Genomic DNA, 17,480 nt, shown 5'->3' with positions numbered 1-17,480 from the left:
TAGTACAACCATTGTCCTTATAACTTAACCAACATGTAGCATTTGTTTAGGGCATCTCCATCCCAACTCCATTTTTTTCCTCTAAAATGGATTAAAAGTGGATATGGAGTAAGGAATGCTCCAACCCAACTCCATATCTCACTCCATAATGAAATTTACTCCATAAATGGAGTAGTTTATTTTTTGTTTGTTCATCACTTTATAATGGAGTGGGAAATGGAGTAAAGTTGGAACAATTTTACTTACTTCCACTTTTACTCCATTTTGAAGGAAAAAATGGAGTTTTACATTGGAGATGCTCTTAATTCCACTTAGTCTTACAAAAACACCTGACTATTTGAACTTGGCAGGGAGATAATAACAACTATTCATAGTGAGTGAGATACACAGCAAAGCAAATAGTTCAAGACCTCTTAGTTTTAATAGATATGAACATAAACAAGGAAGAAAGGCAAAATGCTTGCCCTCAAGAGTCTTAGGTCAAATCCTACACCCAATCCAAAGATAGAATAATATCCGAAATCCATATTAGGGAGAAATCATGGACTATTTTGGTTCTATCAATCTATTATTCATAAATACTAATACTAACAAAGAATTGATTAGTAAAAGAGCTTGCTACTGCTTCCAGATCCGTTGTTTGGCCTTTTGTTGGAGATAACATCAGAGAATACATGAAGAAGCTGCTCAGCAAGGCTGCTTGGATCATCTTCTAGAGTCTGCACAAACGTGCTCACAACAGATTGCTCTTGAGCAGTCGAGCTCAAGCCGAACCATGTCAAGAACCTGATCCTAAATGTTTTCTCGATGTGGCCTTCGCACTCCAGCCACCTAACCACCTTCATGCATTTCTCAATAGTGTCATCAATCGGTGAACTGTCACACTCGTTGTTCTCTGATCCGTGACTGTTTGAATCTGCTTTCCTCTTCCTGGTCATGAGGAAATCAAACTCGGGATCATCACCGCTTCCATCTGATCTCACCAAGCAATTGTTGTTCTTCTGTGTACCGTTAGACACAGTATCATCATCATCATTATAATTACCATTACCGTTACCAACATCAGCCTCAGCTAGTGAATCTAATGGCACTCCATTGTCTTCACCACCAGAAGAATCAGGTTGAGTGAACTCCTCATTCAAGTCTGGTACTGAAACTACATTAAGGTCAAACCCAAGTGGTCGTCGAGGTGGCACTTCTTCCTCTGGCTCACTGCTTTTATCAGTATCTACATCGTAAAACGCGTCAAGCAGGCCATCCTCCTGAGCTTCAGCCAATTCCACATACTTCCCAAGTTGCCCGATTTGGAATCCCGAGGAAATGCTGCTTTTCTCCTCTCGATCTGAAGCCTGATCATTTCCTAATACGTTAATCCTCCTCTTCGTCCTACCCTCTACAGAGTTATCACGCAATATCTCAACGCTCTTTGTAACACATCTAGCGTTAGAATGACCTAAACAACCAGCTTCTGTGTAAGATACAACACGGAACATGTACTCCTTGCACGGGTCAAGGTCAGCTAATAATATCCTCCTCTCTGCTCTACTCAAATCAAGAAACTGGTCATCCTCAGGCGTCTCTCCTTTCTTGAAACACCATAACCTATAACCCGTTACTCCACATTCTTCAGCACTAGGAAGCTCAATCAGACGAAGAGTCACTCGTGTAGACGCAACATCTTCAAAATGAAACCTGCATGCAGCAGGAATCGAATCTGCAAAACAAAACTTATATCACCATTCTCCCTTTTAAGCAAAACATATCTAAACCAAAGATGTCTTTACAATCAAACCTCTAGCTACGTTGGCTGACCAATCCTCAGCCATTTTGATAGCAGAAGTGCAGAGCTCTTGCACGTCGCTCGCAACAGGAAGCCGACTAACAATGCCACGGTCAGTTCTCGCAGAAGGCCCATCAAGAGGACCGACTTCATCTTCCAGCATAGACTTAGCAGCTTTAACAACCTCATGTAACTCAGAAAACCGACAAGTCCCATCGAGAAGCCTGTAACTCATCTCTATCCTGTAACACAGAACATCTCTCCTTCGCGCATCCTTTGCCGCCACAAGCTGCTTCTTCCAACATCTTCATCATACAAAACACACATCAGAAACTCTAACTATGTCTCCTGATCAAAAGAAGAAAACTTACCCAAGAATCTCAGAGACTTTTCCGCAAGAGTAGCAACAGAAACACCCATCAAGCTTCATCAGGTTACCAATACTCGTAACCCCAACCTTGTCTTCACGAAACGCACACTCGACATGGCACGACAAGCCACAGAACTCGACGTCGTTTGGTTTCTCGGACTCGCAAACCAACCAGAGGCTTGGATCTTTGTTCTCGTCGAAAGAATGGCACACGCAACAAGAGCATCTCTTGCAAAAGGAATCGTCTTTCGGCACGTTGGCTCTGCAAGACGCGTTCTTGCAGATCCACGAGTTCGTGATTCCGACATCGTCCTCTTGTTGTTGATGTTTCTTGTTGGCGTCGTGCTTCTTGCTTGACTTGTTATGGTTCTTGCGGGACTGCGAGATCTTCGATTTCGTATCCATTTTTTTTTGCGAAATTGAAGCTCTTTTCACATGATTCTTTGATTAAGCGTGAGAATTTGGCGACATGTTCCGGCAATTAGGCGACGGCCTGAGAATGAGATTGCCACGGCGGCTCAATTTGGGGGGGAAGAAAGAGATGAAGTTCCGGATTCTAGGGCACACTTTGTACTTTTGACTTTTTAAGATGTTTGTAATAATTATCATGTTGGGCTTTCGGGCCTCTGTTCCATAATAATAATTTGTTTGCTGTCATGACCAACTCAAAAACCTTTGACATTGTATATCACAATTACCAAAACAAAAATCTAGATCTATGGTCCTATTGTTGTCCATAGATATTGATTACGTTGCTAAAGTATAATTTCCTGACATCTTATACTAGGATCCGATTGAGATTTTAACTTCATTGGTTTTAGAGGCTTTACAGCATAGATATTATTGTACCTTTCTTGATTCAACGCAATACCTTCTTGACACTGAAGCACTTCAATTCCTAGATAATACGTCAATTTGCCAAGATCACTCAACTCGAACTTAGTCGCCATCTCTCGTTTAAACTCAAGAATCTGTTTTATCGAAGTCCCTGTGACGAGCAGATCGTCGACATATACTACCACGATGAGAGTTCCAGTTTTCTCGTCTTTTCTATTACATTGAAGGCTCCTTGGAGCACCTCTGAAACTTGAACTCTCTAATTATTTTGTTTAACTTAGTGTTCCAAGACCTATGTGTTTGTTTTAAGCCATAAAGAGCCTTCTTTAGCTTGTAAGCCTTTCTTTCTTTGCATGCGACTTGGAACCCTTCTGATTGCGTGACGAACACTTCTTCTCTCAGTTCTCCGTGTAGAAACACAGTTTTCACGTCAAGATGATCTATCTCCCACTTTTGTGATGCTGCGATTGCAATGACCAAACATATCGTCTCAATACAAGCTATCGGCGCAAAGACTTCATCATAATCAACTCCATAACGTTGAACATAACCTTTTGCCACCAACCGCACTTTGTATTTGCTAATACTACCATCAGCGTTCCTCTTAATCTTGAATACTCACTTCAAGTCTATGGGTTTTATACCTACAGGAAGATCCACGAGTTTCCAAGTATTGTTCTTCTCTATTGAGAAGATCTCATCTTTACATGCATCAACCCAGACTTCTAGCTCCTTAGCTTCAGACCAATCCCAGGGCTCATCGTTAATTATTATAAGAAGACGTTCACACTCTGTTTCGGCGATAAGTATATAATCCTCTAAGTATGCGGGTTTGGTGCTAACTCTCGAAGATCATCTGAGTTGGTTTTGCTCCTCTTCATCATTATCGTCATCGTCATCATCATTCTCCTCACCTCCATAGTCATCTTCAACAATAGCTTCAGTCTCATTCTGAGTTTGTGTGCCTTCTATCTCGATAATTTCACTAACTCCTATTAATGTAACCTCAAAACCTTTTATGTCGTTGTAATCCATTGACTGGGAGTTGCTCCAGTTCCAGCTTATGTCTTCGTCAATGACAACATCGCAGCTGACTACTATTCTTTTCTTTTCAGGATCAAGTAGTCGGTAGGCTTTAGAGCCAGGTTCCGTTCCCAAGTAGACCAAGAGTTTAGACCTATCATCGAGTTTCTTTCTCTTCCTATCGTATCTGTTTTGGCATAACAGACACACCCAAATATCTTCAGATGCGCAAGGTTTGGTTTCTTGCATCGTAGAGCCTCGTACGGTGTCTTACCAACAACCGATCGTGTTGCGATCCTATTGATTAGGTAAGTGGCATGCCTTATAGCTTCACCCCAAAATATATTCGGTACACTCATGTGTTTAAGAATACTCCTAGTCATTTCTAGGAGAGTTCAATTCCATCGCTCGACAACTCTGTTATATTGAGGAGAATATGGAGCTGTCAAGTGCCTATTGACGCCATTTTTCTCGCAATAGAATTGGAACTCATGTGACATGAACTCGCCGCCTCTGTCTGATCTAAACGTTTTAAGTTTTGATCTTGTTTCTTTCTCAGCTAACAACTTGAATCGTTTAAACTTTTCGAACGCTTCACTTTTCCCCTTTAACAACACAGTCCACATGTAACGAGTGTGATCGTCAATGAGTACACAGATATACCTCTTGCCTGCTGGTGTAGGCGGTGTGATAGGCCCACAAAGATCGTCGTGGACAAGTTCAAGAGGATTAGTTGCTCGGTAGATAGTTGCTTGAGGGAAGGGCCTTCTCGTTTGCTTCCCAAGAAGGCATGACATACACGTTTCTTTATCGACCTGCATAGTTGGTACCCCAATCACAAGTTCCTTGTTAACCATTGTCTTCATCGTATCAGTGTTGATATGGCCAAGGCGGGCATGCCATTTAGATGACTCGGTCATTGCCGTGATTTGCAAGCATTCGAGATTCTCGACAGACAAAGTGACTTTATACAATCTATTCTTGGATCTGGTCGTCTTAACTATCAAGTTTCCGAACCTGTCATACAATATCAGTAGATCATCCTTCATTTTTACTTCACATCCGGCTTCTGTTGCTTGACCCAAGCTAACTATATTACTCTTCAAACCGGGTATATAGTAGACGTTGTTCAAGATCCTTTTCTCTCCTCCTTTAAAGAGAATCTGAATCGATCTCTTTCCCTTTATATTAATGCGGGAATCATCTCCAAACCTCACCTTTCCCGTTATTGACTCATCGAGTTTCACCAAGAACATTCGAGTACCGCTCATATGGTTGCTAGCTCCATTGTCAAGGTACCATACATTCTTAGCATCGGGATCAGAATCAAACACGGTTGGATTTACTTTCTTCTCATTGAGATAGACTACTTCATGCATCATCAGTTCATCGGCTTCTTCTGTATCTTCAGTCTTCTTCTCAACTGTTTCTTGAAGTTTCAGCAACCTATCTGGACATTCTGACGCGTAATGACCTAGTTTTTCACATTGAAAGCATGTGATATGAGAAGTATCTCGTCCTAGCCCTTGTTTATACGCATCTCGTTGAGCTTGGAAGTTTCCAAACCTACTACGACCTCTTCTTATCCAGGTAGAGCGACCTCCTCGTCCTCTTCCTCTGTTACCACTGTAACTTCCGTATCCATCTTTTTGAGTTTCGGAGTTGGCATACATCAGTTTTCCTTGATCGTCTTGTTGCTCCTCTTCTTCTTCTTCTTCTTCTTCTTCTTCTTCTTCTTCTTCTTCTTCTTCTTCTTCTTCTTCTTCTTCTTCTTCTTCTTCTTCTTCTTCTTCTTCTTCTTCTTCTTCTTCTTCACATATTCGTTCCTCGTAAGCTTTTAACCTTCCCACAATGTCCTCGAAGCTTGTAGTGTTTAGATCGAGAACTTTCTCTAAAGACGCAACAATGTGAATATACTTCTTCCTTGGAAGACTTTTCAAAAATTTCTTGACGATTTTAGGTTCTTCAATGACTTCTCCTAGAGAGGTCGACTCTGAAGATATTTCGGACAGTCTTCCAACGAATGTATCAATCGTGTCTCCTTCTTTCATCTTGAGTCGATCAAACTCTGCCATTAACGTCTGTAATCTTGCATTTCTTACTCTTTCAGCTCAAACATGTCTCGCCTTGATTGCATCCCACACTACTTTCTCTGTGTCAAGATCTCCAACCTGTAGAGTCAATTCTTCGGGTATTGATTGAAAAATCAAGGCGATAGCCATGTTGTTTTTCTCTTCGATTTTGTTGCATGGATCAATGGCTTCCCACACTTTGTTGACCTTGAGAGCAATTTTTATCTTCATGGCCCAGACTGTATAATTCATAGACCTCATCACTGGAAACCTAATCGAGGAAGGTCCGTCTTCTTTGACGTTCATCTCATATTCTTCTTTGACGTCGTTCATTGTGATATCGACTTTGATTCCAAATATATAATCTCGGTTTCAAGTTATTATCACGATTTCAATAACACACACACACGAACTAAGAACTTGTTTAATAAGTATAACTCTCTTATTAATCTCTTAAGGAAAATCACTCAAAACCTTAAACTCTCAATCACTCACACAATTCATTAAGTTACGCAACAACATATGCATCTCCTTATATAAGACTAGATAACTCCTAATCCTATTAGTAATAACACTTTTAGGTATATCATAATCCTTTTAGATAACCATAACTCGGTAGGATTAGGATAGCTTGTTTCTCAAGCCAACTTTGAGTTTACCAACATTCGGTTGTTATCGTTAAGGCACATGCATAAATTAATTATTTCAATCTAGAATAGATTCTCTTTTTTGTTCATGAACATATATGGTATCAACCATTTTAAAGAGTGTTCATGAGATTTGTTTTAAATCATAGTAATTAATTTGGCCTTAAAGTAAGGCATCGTAAGAGAAAAGAACGTATATAATGATTTGGTATCACAAGATCAAGTATGTTATTCTCGTAATGATTTACAATGGAATAAGCTTTTACGTGTATGAAATCTTTGATAGCATATGCATAACCATTAGCACATGGCAATTCATTTAGTGTGCATAAACGTGAATTATCTATCAAAGGAAATACGTATTTGATTTAATCAATATGATATGTTGTCACTGACATGTTTCGGTTAATGGTGTTCTCGTTATAAAGTTTAATGATACCATCATGTCATATGGTTTTGTAGAGATCATTGTTGATCGATGTATCTATATTAAGATCATTGGGAATAAGTTTGTTATATTAGTTCTATATGTTGATGATATTTTTCTTGCTACAAATGATATGGGTATGTTACATGATGTGAAAAAATATCTCTCTAACAACTTTGAAACGAAAGATATGGGTGAGACATCTTATGTGATCGGGATAGAAATATTTTGAGATAGATCACAAGGACTGTTAAGTTTGTCTCAGAAAGGATATATCAATAAGATCTTAAAGAGATATAAAATTGAGAAATGCTTTGCAGGAATAGCTCCAATTCAGAAAGGGGACAAGTTCAGTAAAATGCAATGTCCTAAAAATGAATTGGAGCGTAAAGAAATGGAAAGAATTCCCTATGTATCGGTGGTTGGGAGTTTGAATTATGTTCAGACATGTACTCGACCCGATATCAACTTTGCTGTTGGAATGTTGGGTCGATGTTAAAGTAATCCCGGAATGGACCACTGGAAAGTTGCAAAGAAGGTTCTCAGGTACTTGCAAGGCACCAAAAGCACATGCTTACTTACATATAGGAGATCTGATCAGCTAGAAGTCATTGGATATTCAGATTCAGACTATGATGGATGCGTTGATAGCAGAAAATTGACGTTTGGCTACTTGTTTCTACAAACTGGGGGAGCAATATCATGGAAAAGTAGAAAGCAGTCTGTCATTGCTACTTCCACTATGGAGGCTGAATTTGTGGCATGCTTTGAGGCCACAATTCATGCACTATGGCTGCAGAACTTTATCTCAGGGCTTCGAATTGTCGACACTATAGCCAAGCCGTTGAGAATTTACTGCGATAATTCTGCAGCTGTCTTCTTTTCAAAGAACGATAAGTACTCGAAAGGTGCTAAGCACATGGAGTTGAAGTACTTGTCTGTTAAAGAAGAAGTTCAGAAACAGAGAGTGTCATTTGAGCACATAAGGACGGACATGATGGTAGCGGATCCGCTAACTAAAGGTTTACCACCCAAAGAGTTCAATGGCCATGTAGAACATATGGGTATTATAGATAAGGCTTTGCTGTTTTAGTTATGGGATGCTCATTATGTATTTGACACTGAGAATTCACATAAAGTTATGCTTCTGATTTATTTATTATATTATCATTAAAGTATGTGTATACACTTATGGTTCGTAGATAACATATGGTTGGTTTGAGAAATGAAAGTTCTTCTCATATAAGGATTGATATAAAATTGAAATTGATTTGTGATACATGGATGACCTAATATGATTAGCATATATATATGTCAATTAATGACTATGAATAATAAAGATTTGATAACAATTTTGCATCCTTCTTCATTTTTGTTTAATTTTATATTATTAAAAAAAATTAAACAATCAGATTAATCATATAATAAAAAATAGATTTTTTTCTTATATGTTATTTTTTGATTTTTTTTAAATGACTTTAAATTTAAAAAAATGAGGAAACCTAATATGTTGTATTTTAAATTTTTTAAAACGACTTTAAATTACAAAATGAGGAAACCTTATATGTTATATTTTTCTTATATGTTATATTTTTTCTTATATGTTATATTTTGTTTATTTTAAAACGACTTTAAATTAAAAAATGTAAGTTTTCCTTAAGTATACGACTAAAAGCGTTTAAATGACATGTATCAACTCGATGGTTGATCAGAAATCTTTCAAAACCATATGGAAGATAAATGTTAAAATAATTCAACTGTGGAAACAATACTGTTCATTTTTTTCAAGAATGTGTTCGGTGGAAAAAAATAAGGTTTTTGTGTCATAATTTGTTTAATGTCTAATATGATCAATCCATGATATATTAATTATATTTTAGTTCCACAACTTTTAATAAAAATTGATCCGGTCCATCGAAAGAAATTATATAATAAAAAAAAAAAATATTGTATATGTATAAATAAAATGATTGATAGACCATGGATTTTACCCACTTTTAGTCATGGTCTATAATTGTTTTAATAACTAATTACTACTATATAGAGTATATTTAGAGTGTTTACAGGTTGAAGTACGTTCTGGAGAAATATGGTGATTTTGGAGCCTTTTGAGGTGCAGGACTGCACAAACGCGTCAGATGTCTAGCTATGGATAGAGACCTTTCCACCGTTAGATTGAGCCCATATTTTGACACAAGATATAGCTTTGACTTATCTTTCCAATGCCACTGTTTGCGGTCAATCGACAACATGTAGCAGAAGTTATGCCCGTTTTACTGAAGAGTGGTCAGTCTGCCTAGCGAGAGGAAGCTGTCGAGGAGATGAAGGACTGTCGATCGATAATGCAGCATTGGTGTTGGTCGACAGTGATGCCAGAATATGGGCTGAGCATATTTTATGACCGATTGAAGCCCAAAAGCAACCACAAATTACCAGAATACCCTTGGACGACCTAAAACCTTATTTATGTGTTTTCTAAGCCATTGTTGACGGCCAAGCTTTCTTTAATTCATTGTTCTTAGTTAGGAGAGAAAGGAGGAACTCATTCAGAGTCCTCCTGGAACTTCTTTGGTTTTTATTTTCTATTCTATTGCAATTTCTTATCTATTCATCTATGATTTTTGTGACAAACTTCATGTTTGAATAGATCCACCTGTTAGTTTTAGGGTTCGGATAGGATGAGGGATTAGCCCCAAATATAGATTGCTAAGTTTTTAGGATGTCCATCAATTGAATAGAACTTATTGCTTGTGTTATAGAGTTGCGAACTAGAACCATGATGTTAGGATGAATAGGCGCATGCGAGAGCATGGTTTATCTCCTGAATAATTCATATTGTGCTAGGATTCCTAGAGAAAGACGAGAGTTGATCTAGGAACCTAGTGAACACATATTCAACCCGATCGTAAAGCTTGCTAGAAACGATATCGATCGATGATCCAGTAGATTAATCGATCGATATTGTGAAAGGTGTATCGATCGATATTCCTATAGAATAATCGATCGACACTTTCTACAGATCAACATGCGAGAGTTGAGATCTTAGATCTAGTGATAGATAATCTAGACATGCGAGAGCTGGTAGATTATTGTTATTGTTTGAGTTCTTGTGCATCCAACAAACATCTTATGCATTTATATCATTATAATCTTGATTTCCTGAATAGAAACCCTAGATCTAACAACCATCCTTCCATCAAACAACTCCCTGCCAAGCTGAACAATTGTATTGTTCAACTTGTTTACTGCTTAATTTACTGCCTTGCTATATTTATTTACTACTTTATAAACTATCAGCCAAGCTTAATCATATAACTATTAGATCTAATTGGTTTCCTAGCTCCCTGTGAATTCGATCCCTAAGTACTACAACTCGACCTCTTATTTGAGAGAGTATAAATCACTCCTTAGGATAATTTGAGTGATATCAATGATCAAATATATAAAAAAATATTGTCGATAATATATACAAATAAACTCACCCTGCGCAAGGTGCATGTCTTACCCTAGTAATAATAATAATACTGATTATCAAAAAGGAGAGATTAAGGAAGGTTTGGGATTTCTTGTCCATCAAGGAAATCACCAAAGGGAAGGTTAAAGAGGAGAAGATCAATTGGTGGAATTGCATCCAAACATGGATCAAGGTTAGTATTTCTACCCTCTTTAGAAATGTGTTAGGATTGAATTAAAAGAAATGATACCTATCAGAGGGTTTTCTGAAGTCTAGCCAAAAGCTCATTGTATTTTATTTGAAGATCAGACTTCTCAGCTTGAAGCTTCTTGTAGTCAGAGACTGAAGGACCTCCTAGTTTGCTAATTGAACCTGAAGCAAAACCAAAAAAAGATCACACTAAGAAAAACTTAAGAGCTGGGATATATTGCCAAAAACAAAACCAAGGAATCCAAGATTTTACGAAAACAACATTATAAATTCGCATTCGTGAACATCAGAAACAAATAAAAGCTGTGATGTAATTTTCATAGGGGAAAATATGATTCAAAATCAGACAAAATTTTCATCAAGTTTCTAGCGGACATGAATAAGTTTTACTAGAACCTGAACTAAAGATTATGGTAGTCTCTTAGAAACTGATATAGAACAATTAGAAACAAAGTACATGTCCATGAATTTACTCTAAAGTAGATGAAGGCTTGGCATTCTGCTTCAAAGCAACCAAAACTACATTGCAAACCCCACATTGTCTTCCAGAACATATATAAGACTATAATCAAATTATTCGTCAGAAACATTTCAAATATTCGAATAATAAAAAAACTGTCACTATAGGTAATGGTGGAATATAGAAAAAGAAACTATACCTTTGGTAAAGAGAGTATGAACAACTCCATTGGAATCTAGATATTTCCTGAAAGCTTCTTTCTTCTGATTTTAGACAGACCAAAACAAGTTCACGAGATCTTAAGAAAATTGCAGCTAAAGGGCATCAGCAGATCCATTGAGGAAGGAAAAATGAAATCATTGAAAAGATAATTTCATAGAATAGCAAGTCTATATAGAGATTGTGAGAATAGAGTCTCTCTCTCTCTCTCTCTCTCTCTCTCTCTCTCTCTCTCTCTCTCTCTCTCTCTCTCTCTCTCTCTCTCTCTCTCTCCCTCTCTCTCTCTCTCTCTGGAACAGAGATATGTTTTTGCAACCATCATTTCTATGATTTGCATGGAAAGAAAAGTGTTTTGAAATATGGCTAAGTTGCAATTAAACATGGAACATAGGCAAATTTTAGACCTTGGTGAAACTACATTTCAGTTAGTCTTCTCTTAGAGAAACAAAAATTGATATACCTCTTTGGACTGCTTCATTTTCTTGTATTAAACATCTTCGTTTTCTTTCTGTGTGACAGAATTCGACCTATATTAGATCATGCACCATATTAAAAGATAAATACAATTTGTTACAACTTAACATTAACTTTCGTGCAGAAAACAAAGTTGTTGCTAGTTGGCCACATGAAAATAGTGTCACGGTTTAGGTCTCATTTGAAAGACTAGTTCTTTACTTGTCGTCGGTATTGTCCCTCTTGGAGATTAGTGGGGCCTAGGCTCATATACCCCCAGGTTAAAAAGAAAATTATAAACTTCACGTTAGTTTAGATATAAGTAAACGATGATTTGTAGGAGATTGAAGAAGCAATGTAATAGGTCCCAAAGACTTAAGAGAACAATTTACTTCAATTTTCTTTTCATTTCTTTTCATAAGACAATAGTCTCTTATATACATTAGAAGTACGTACAATAATTGTCTACTAAACAAATGTGAAACGTGAAGGAATGGGAGACAATCCTAGAATATAGGAGACACACGTTCCATATCTGAATCTCAGCCTTGACCATGATCTTATCACAATGTTTCCTTTTCTCTATTAATTTGCATCATTGCGTCTTTTCTGGTAATCGAAACCCAGACCTCCTGGTATAAAAGCATTAATGAACCCTTAGTCAAACCATTAGATCAATGGGAATTCCACTGAAAAAATAGTTTAAGAAGAGGAAAATAGATGATTAAATTATTAATGGATGTTACATGTAAATCACAAAATGATGTAAATACTTTGATGAGTTTTTTGCAAAATTGACTCAAAACTCAAAATCAAGCACAAAACCAACCTATGTTTTTTTGGACATATCTTTTGCCCTATTCACCCCACAAGTTCAGATTATTTACGAAAATGCCATTAATTTTTTTTCTTTCGAAAATGGCATTTTTACTCTCTCAACCTCATCATCTTCAAGTATTTACAAGATTGTCATTACCATTAATACACCAACAACCATGAACAACCAATTTGAAGCTCTTAATGCATCTCAAATCGATTTGCACTTCTTCTTTCTCAATTCTTATGAACTATAAACAACATCTCTTTCACTTTCTCTCCATATTCATCCAAAAAAACCCAATATTTTGATTATAATTTTTTTATGGTTCATAGAGCCATTGAAGCTTTTGATTCTTGGTGGGTCACTTTTGTTTGAGATTCTGGGTGCTTGGAGAAGACTTATGTGTACTAAACAAGTTATCTCACTGGTTGAAACTATGAAATCATTTTTTTTTTCAGATTTGTTCGCCCAGACGACTTCCGGGGAAGTCTTCTGGCTATAGACGACTTACATGGAAGTCTTCTGGTCAATGCAAAGGTTAGTTTTGCAATTGACTTTTAAATGTGTTTTAGAGACGACTTACATGGAAGTCGTCCATCTTTGTTTGTTTAAAAAAAAATTGAGACGACTTCCATGTAAGTCGTCTAGGGTAAACGAGTTAGTTTTGCATTTGACCGGATTGTCTCAAGTTAGTTTTGTAATCGAAAAATAAAACATAATTTTTTTTACTAGACGACTTACGCGGAAGTCGTCCGTTAGACGACTTACACGAAAGTCGTCCATGATTTTATTCCGAGATTCTGGTCAAACATTGCTTATCTTGGACGATTTCCGTGTAAGTCGTCTAGAAAAAAAAATTGTTTTATTTTTCAATTGCAAAACTAATCTGAGACGACTTACATGGAAGTCGTCTAAGTATAACAAAATATTGATTTTTTTTTTTAATTTTCTATTGGACGACTTATGTGTAAGTCATCGAGGAAAAGTCAAATTTCTAACACAATCCGGTCAAATGCAAAACTAGCCCATTTACCCTAGATGACTTACATGGAAGTCGTCTCGAATTTTGTTTTTGACAAACAAAGATGGACGACTTCCATGTAAGTCGTATAGGTTAAAAATCAATTACAAAACTAATCCAAATGGACTTCCTAGAAGTCTACCAGATGACTTTCGTGGAAGTCGTCTGCGTCAATGTTTAATAAACTTTCATTTTCTCTAAAACTATAAAGACTTTTTAATATTTTTTTTGTTAATTCATGTATATTAGTTGGTATTTGAGCTCCTGAATGAAATTCATAACTTAATTAGTTTTAATTATGAGTTTATCGACATTCATGTGTATTAATGTTTCCAGAAGACTTCCATGGAAGTCTTCTACGTTAGTTGTTGTAAATTTGTTAAATAAGTTTAAGATACGTTTATTTAATTTTCAAAAATGTTAAGTAACTTCAAGAATATCAAGTAACATGGTTTAATGTGTCTTCTTAGATCATAAGATATACTTTTTAACTTTCAAGAAATTTGAAATTTCAATTTTCATTTAAAATTTTTAGTTTCCTGCTTAAATTTTATTTTTCCGCGTAAATTTGCCGCTTTAAATTTAAGTCTTCCGAGAAGACTTCCCAGAAGACTTCTAATGAAAGTGTTCTATCTGTGAACTTATGTAATGGTTTATCTTTTGTGAAGTTGACTAAGTTTTCTTGAGAATTCTTCTCCCTTAGTTGTAATAAATTTGATTAATTTTTTGTGTTATTGTGTTTTGCTATTGAAGTTGTATCAATAACTTCAATTATGTCAAGTAATTTTGGCAAGATAATATTGTGGAATATGGACATATTTACCATTTTTTTTTATTAATATCTCTTCAAATTTACAAAAAAAAAGAAAATCACAACTAAAGTAGTACACATGCAAATCACAAAACAGACCACAAACAAAACTATTATAGATCATTCATCTACAAAGACAAGCTTGGACTCCACTTGATATGGACGAAAAATCCATCAGAAGACTTCCAGGAAGTCTTCTAGAAGACATCCTGGAAGTCTTCTAGAAGACATCCTGGAAGTCTTCTAGCACATTATATTTTAGAAGATTTTGGAAGACTTCCCATAAGTCTTCCAAAGTCTGCTCCAGATCTGAAAAACATGTATATCAAACTCATATCTGAAAAAACTACATATCAAAAATCGTTCAAATGAGTTAAAAACAGAGAAAATGAGTGGAAAATTATTTAGATATACTTTTATAGAACGCACAACGTACATATCTAAGTAGAAGATGAGAACCATCTGGTTAAAAACCTGCAACAAAAAGATAGATCAGTGAGAAAGACATTAGACAAAAATGAAAATTTCATATAAAGTTTGGTGTTTTCATGTCAAAGAGATTAGAATGGTTTTGGAGAGTTTTAGTTTGAGAAAAATGTAAGAACTTAATGCAACATGAGGTTACCAAATGAAGAAAAATCAGACATAAAAACTTACCAAAACGCCCAGATATGTTATGAAAGGGAGACATGTGAGAAGACTCCGTTAGAATTCTAGCACATTATATTTTAGAAGATTTTAGAAGACTTCTGAGAAGACTTTCCATAAGTCTTCCAAACCCTACTCTAGATCTGAAAAACATGTATATCAAACCCAAATCTGAAAAACCTGCATATCAAAAAACGCTCGAATGGCTTAAAAACAGAGAAAATGAGTGGAAAATTATATAGATATACTTTTATAGAACACACAACATACATATCTAAGTGGAAGATGAGAACCATCTGGTTAAAAACCTGCAACAAAAAGATAGATTAGTGAGAAAGACATGAGACAAAAATGGAAAATTCATTTAAAGTTTGGTGTTTTCAAGTCAAAGAGATTAGAGTGGATTTGGAGAGTTTTAGTTTGAGAAAAATGTAAGAACTTTATGCAACATGAGGTTACCAAATGAAGAAAAATCAGACATAAAAACTTACCAAAAAGCTAAGATCTGTTATGAAAGAGAGACATGTGAGTAGACTCCGTGAGAAGACTTCCAGGAAGTCTTCCAAAGTCTGCTCCAGATCTGAAAACATGTATATCAAACTCAAATCTGAAAAACCTGCATATCAAAAAACGTTCAAATGGCTTAAAACAGAGAAAATGAGTGGAAGATTAGATAGATCTACATCTATTGAACACACAAAAATACATATCTAAAATTAATAGATCTACCTTTAAATGAGTGAAAGATAAGAAGCATGTGATGAAAAACCTACAAAACAAGATAAACTAGTGAAAAAGACATGAGACAAAAACAATAAATTGATATAAAGTTTAGTGTTTATAAGTTCAAAGAGATTAGAGAGAGGTTGGAGAGTTTTAGAATGAGAAACATAACATTTTTGTTGCAGCCATTTGAGAGGAGTAGAGAAAATGTATACATTTTTTTATATATATGGAGACAAAAATTCCAATAAGGTTAAATAATTTCAATTCAGAAGACTTTCAAGTAAGTCTTCTAATAGAAGAATTCCTAGACGACTTACTTGTAAGTCGCCCAGAAGACTTCAATATTTTTAGCGGGAAACTAAAATATTTTTTGCTGGAGTTAGAAGACTTTCAGAGAAGTCTTCTAATCGCCGGACGACTTACTTGTTAGTCGTCTAGACCCTAAACATAACCCCTAAACTAAATTAACTAACTAAACACTTCATAAAATCAAATTAAACTTAAAAAGTGTTTACTATACACAGAAATAAACACATATGGGTAAAATTTTAATTTTTCAAAAAAACATTTAATCTTTCCAAAATCTAACCCTAAGAATACATACAATACTACAACATATGTTGTCAAACCCTAAGCCAAAGAATATCATGATTAACTGATTTCACTCATCTATGTTGAAAAATATTCAATTTTATTATATCTTAATTTATATCACTTAAAACTGTTTATAATTACATGATTTTAATTTTTCACTTGTCAAAATATTTTTTAAATTTTTTATAAATTATTTTTAAGATCAACTATACCAGAAGACTTCCATGGACATCGTCTAGACGACGTATAATATCTCAGGAAACTCAGAAGACTTTTCGGGACTATATTCGTAAAAATGAGTTTTGTTTTTTTTGTTTGGTCACAAGGAGCTGACTATAATTTCACAAGGCTTTTGGGTTACTTTTACATTTGATTTAAGTTTGGGTATACTTTTGCAATTAAAGTCAAGTTTTGAGTCATATTTGGCAAATTTTCATACTTTGATTGGCCTGAATATTTTTGTTTAAGTGGATATTGAGTTCCTTTTATAGTATTTAGATATTTCAGTAGTCATCATAATTATTTGGTGGTTTAGATGGTTAAAATTTTTAGTTAATGAATTTGCATTATAAATCGATAAGAAAACCACCATGAGTTAGCGACCTTATTAATCCGGTATCGAGAGATTGGGATGTTGGAATTTTGGAGAACTATGTCAATCTTGAGGACATACCACTTATAAGGAGCTTGGCCATAAGCTCAGCTCATCGTCATGATACATTCTGTTGGAACTACACAAGGAATGGCCAATACACGGTTAAATCTGGATATTGGGTGGCTCAGAATTTGTTAAAGAGAGAGGAGGAGAAGGAAGTCTTAGAGCCGAGTATCACTAAGCTTCAAGCCTTTGCTTGGAAGCTAAAGGCGCCTAAGAAGATTTATCATCTTATATGGCAATTGTTGACTGG

At 35.7% G+C, this 17,480-nt stretch overlaps 1 protein-coding gene across 1 annotated transcript; it reads right to left on the bottom strand.

The window, feature by feature from the left end:
* Positions 1–399: 399 nt before the first annotated feature.
* On the bottom strand, positions 400–2,611 carry LOC106418687 (VIN3-like protein 1). Its single transcript, XM_013859435.2, has 3 exons — positions 2,152–2,611; positions 1,793–2,085; positions 400–1,714 (listed from the first exon to the last, which is right to left on the bottom strand). The coding sequence occupies exons 1-3, from the start codon at positions 2,553–2,555 to the stop codon at positions 603–605; spliced, it is 1,809 nt and encodes a 602-aa protein (XP_013714889.3). The 5' UTR covers positions 2,556–2,611; the 3' UTR covers positions 400–602.
* Positions 2,612–17,480: the final 14,869 nt, after the last annotated feature.

This window comes from Brassica napus, chromosome C7, assembly GCF_020379485.1.
Source record: "Brassica napus cultivar Da-Ae chromosome C7, Da-Ae, whole genome shotgun sequence".
NCBI lineage: Eukaryota > Viridiplantae > Streptophyta > Magnoliopsida > Brassicales > Brassicaceae > Brassica > Brassica napus.
Note: the sequence above shows the minus strand (reverse complement) of the source record. Positions and strands in the feature narration are given on the sequence as shown.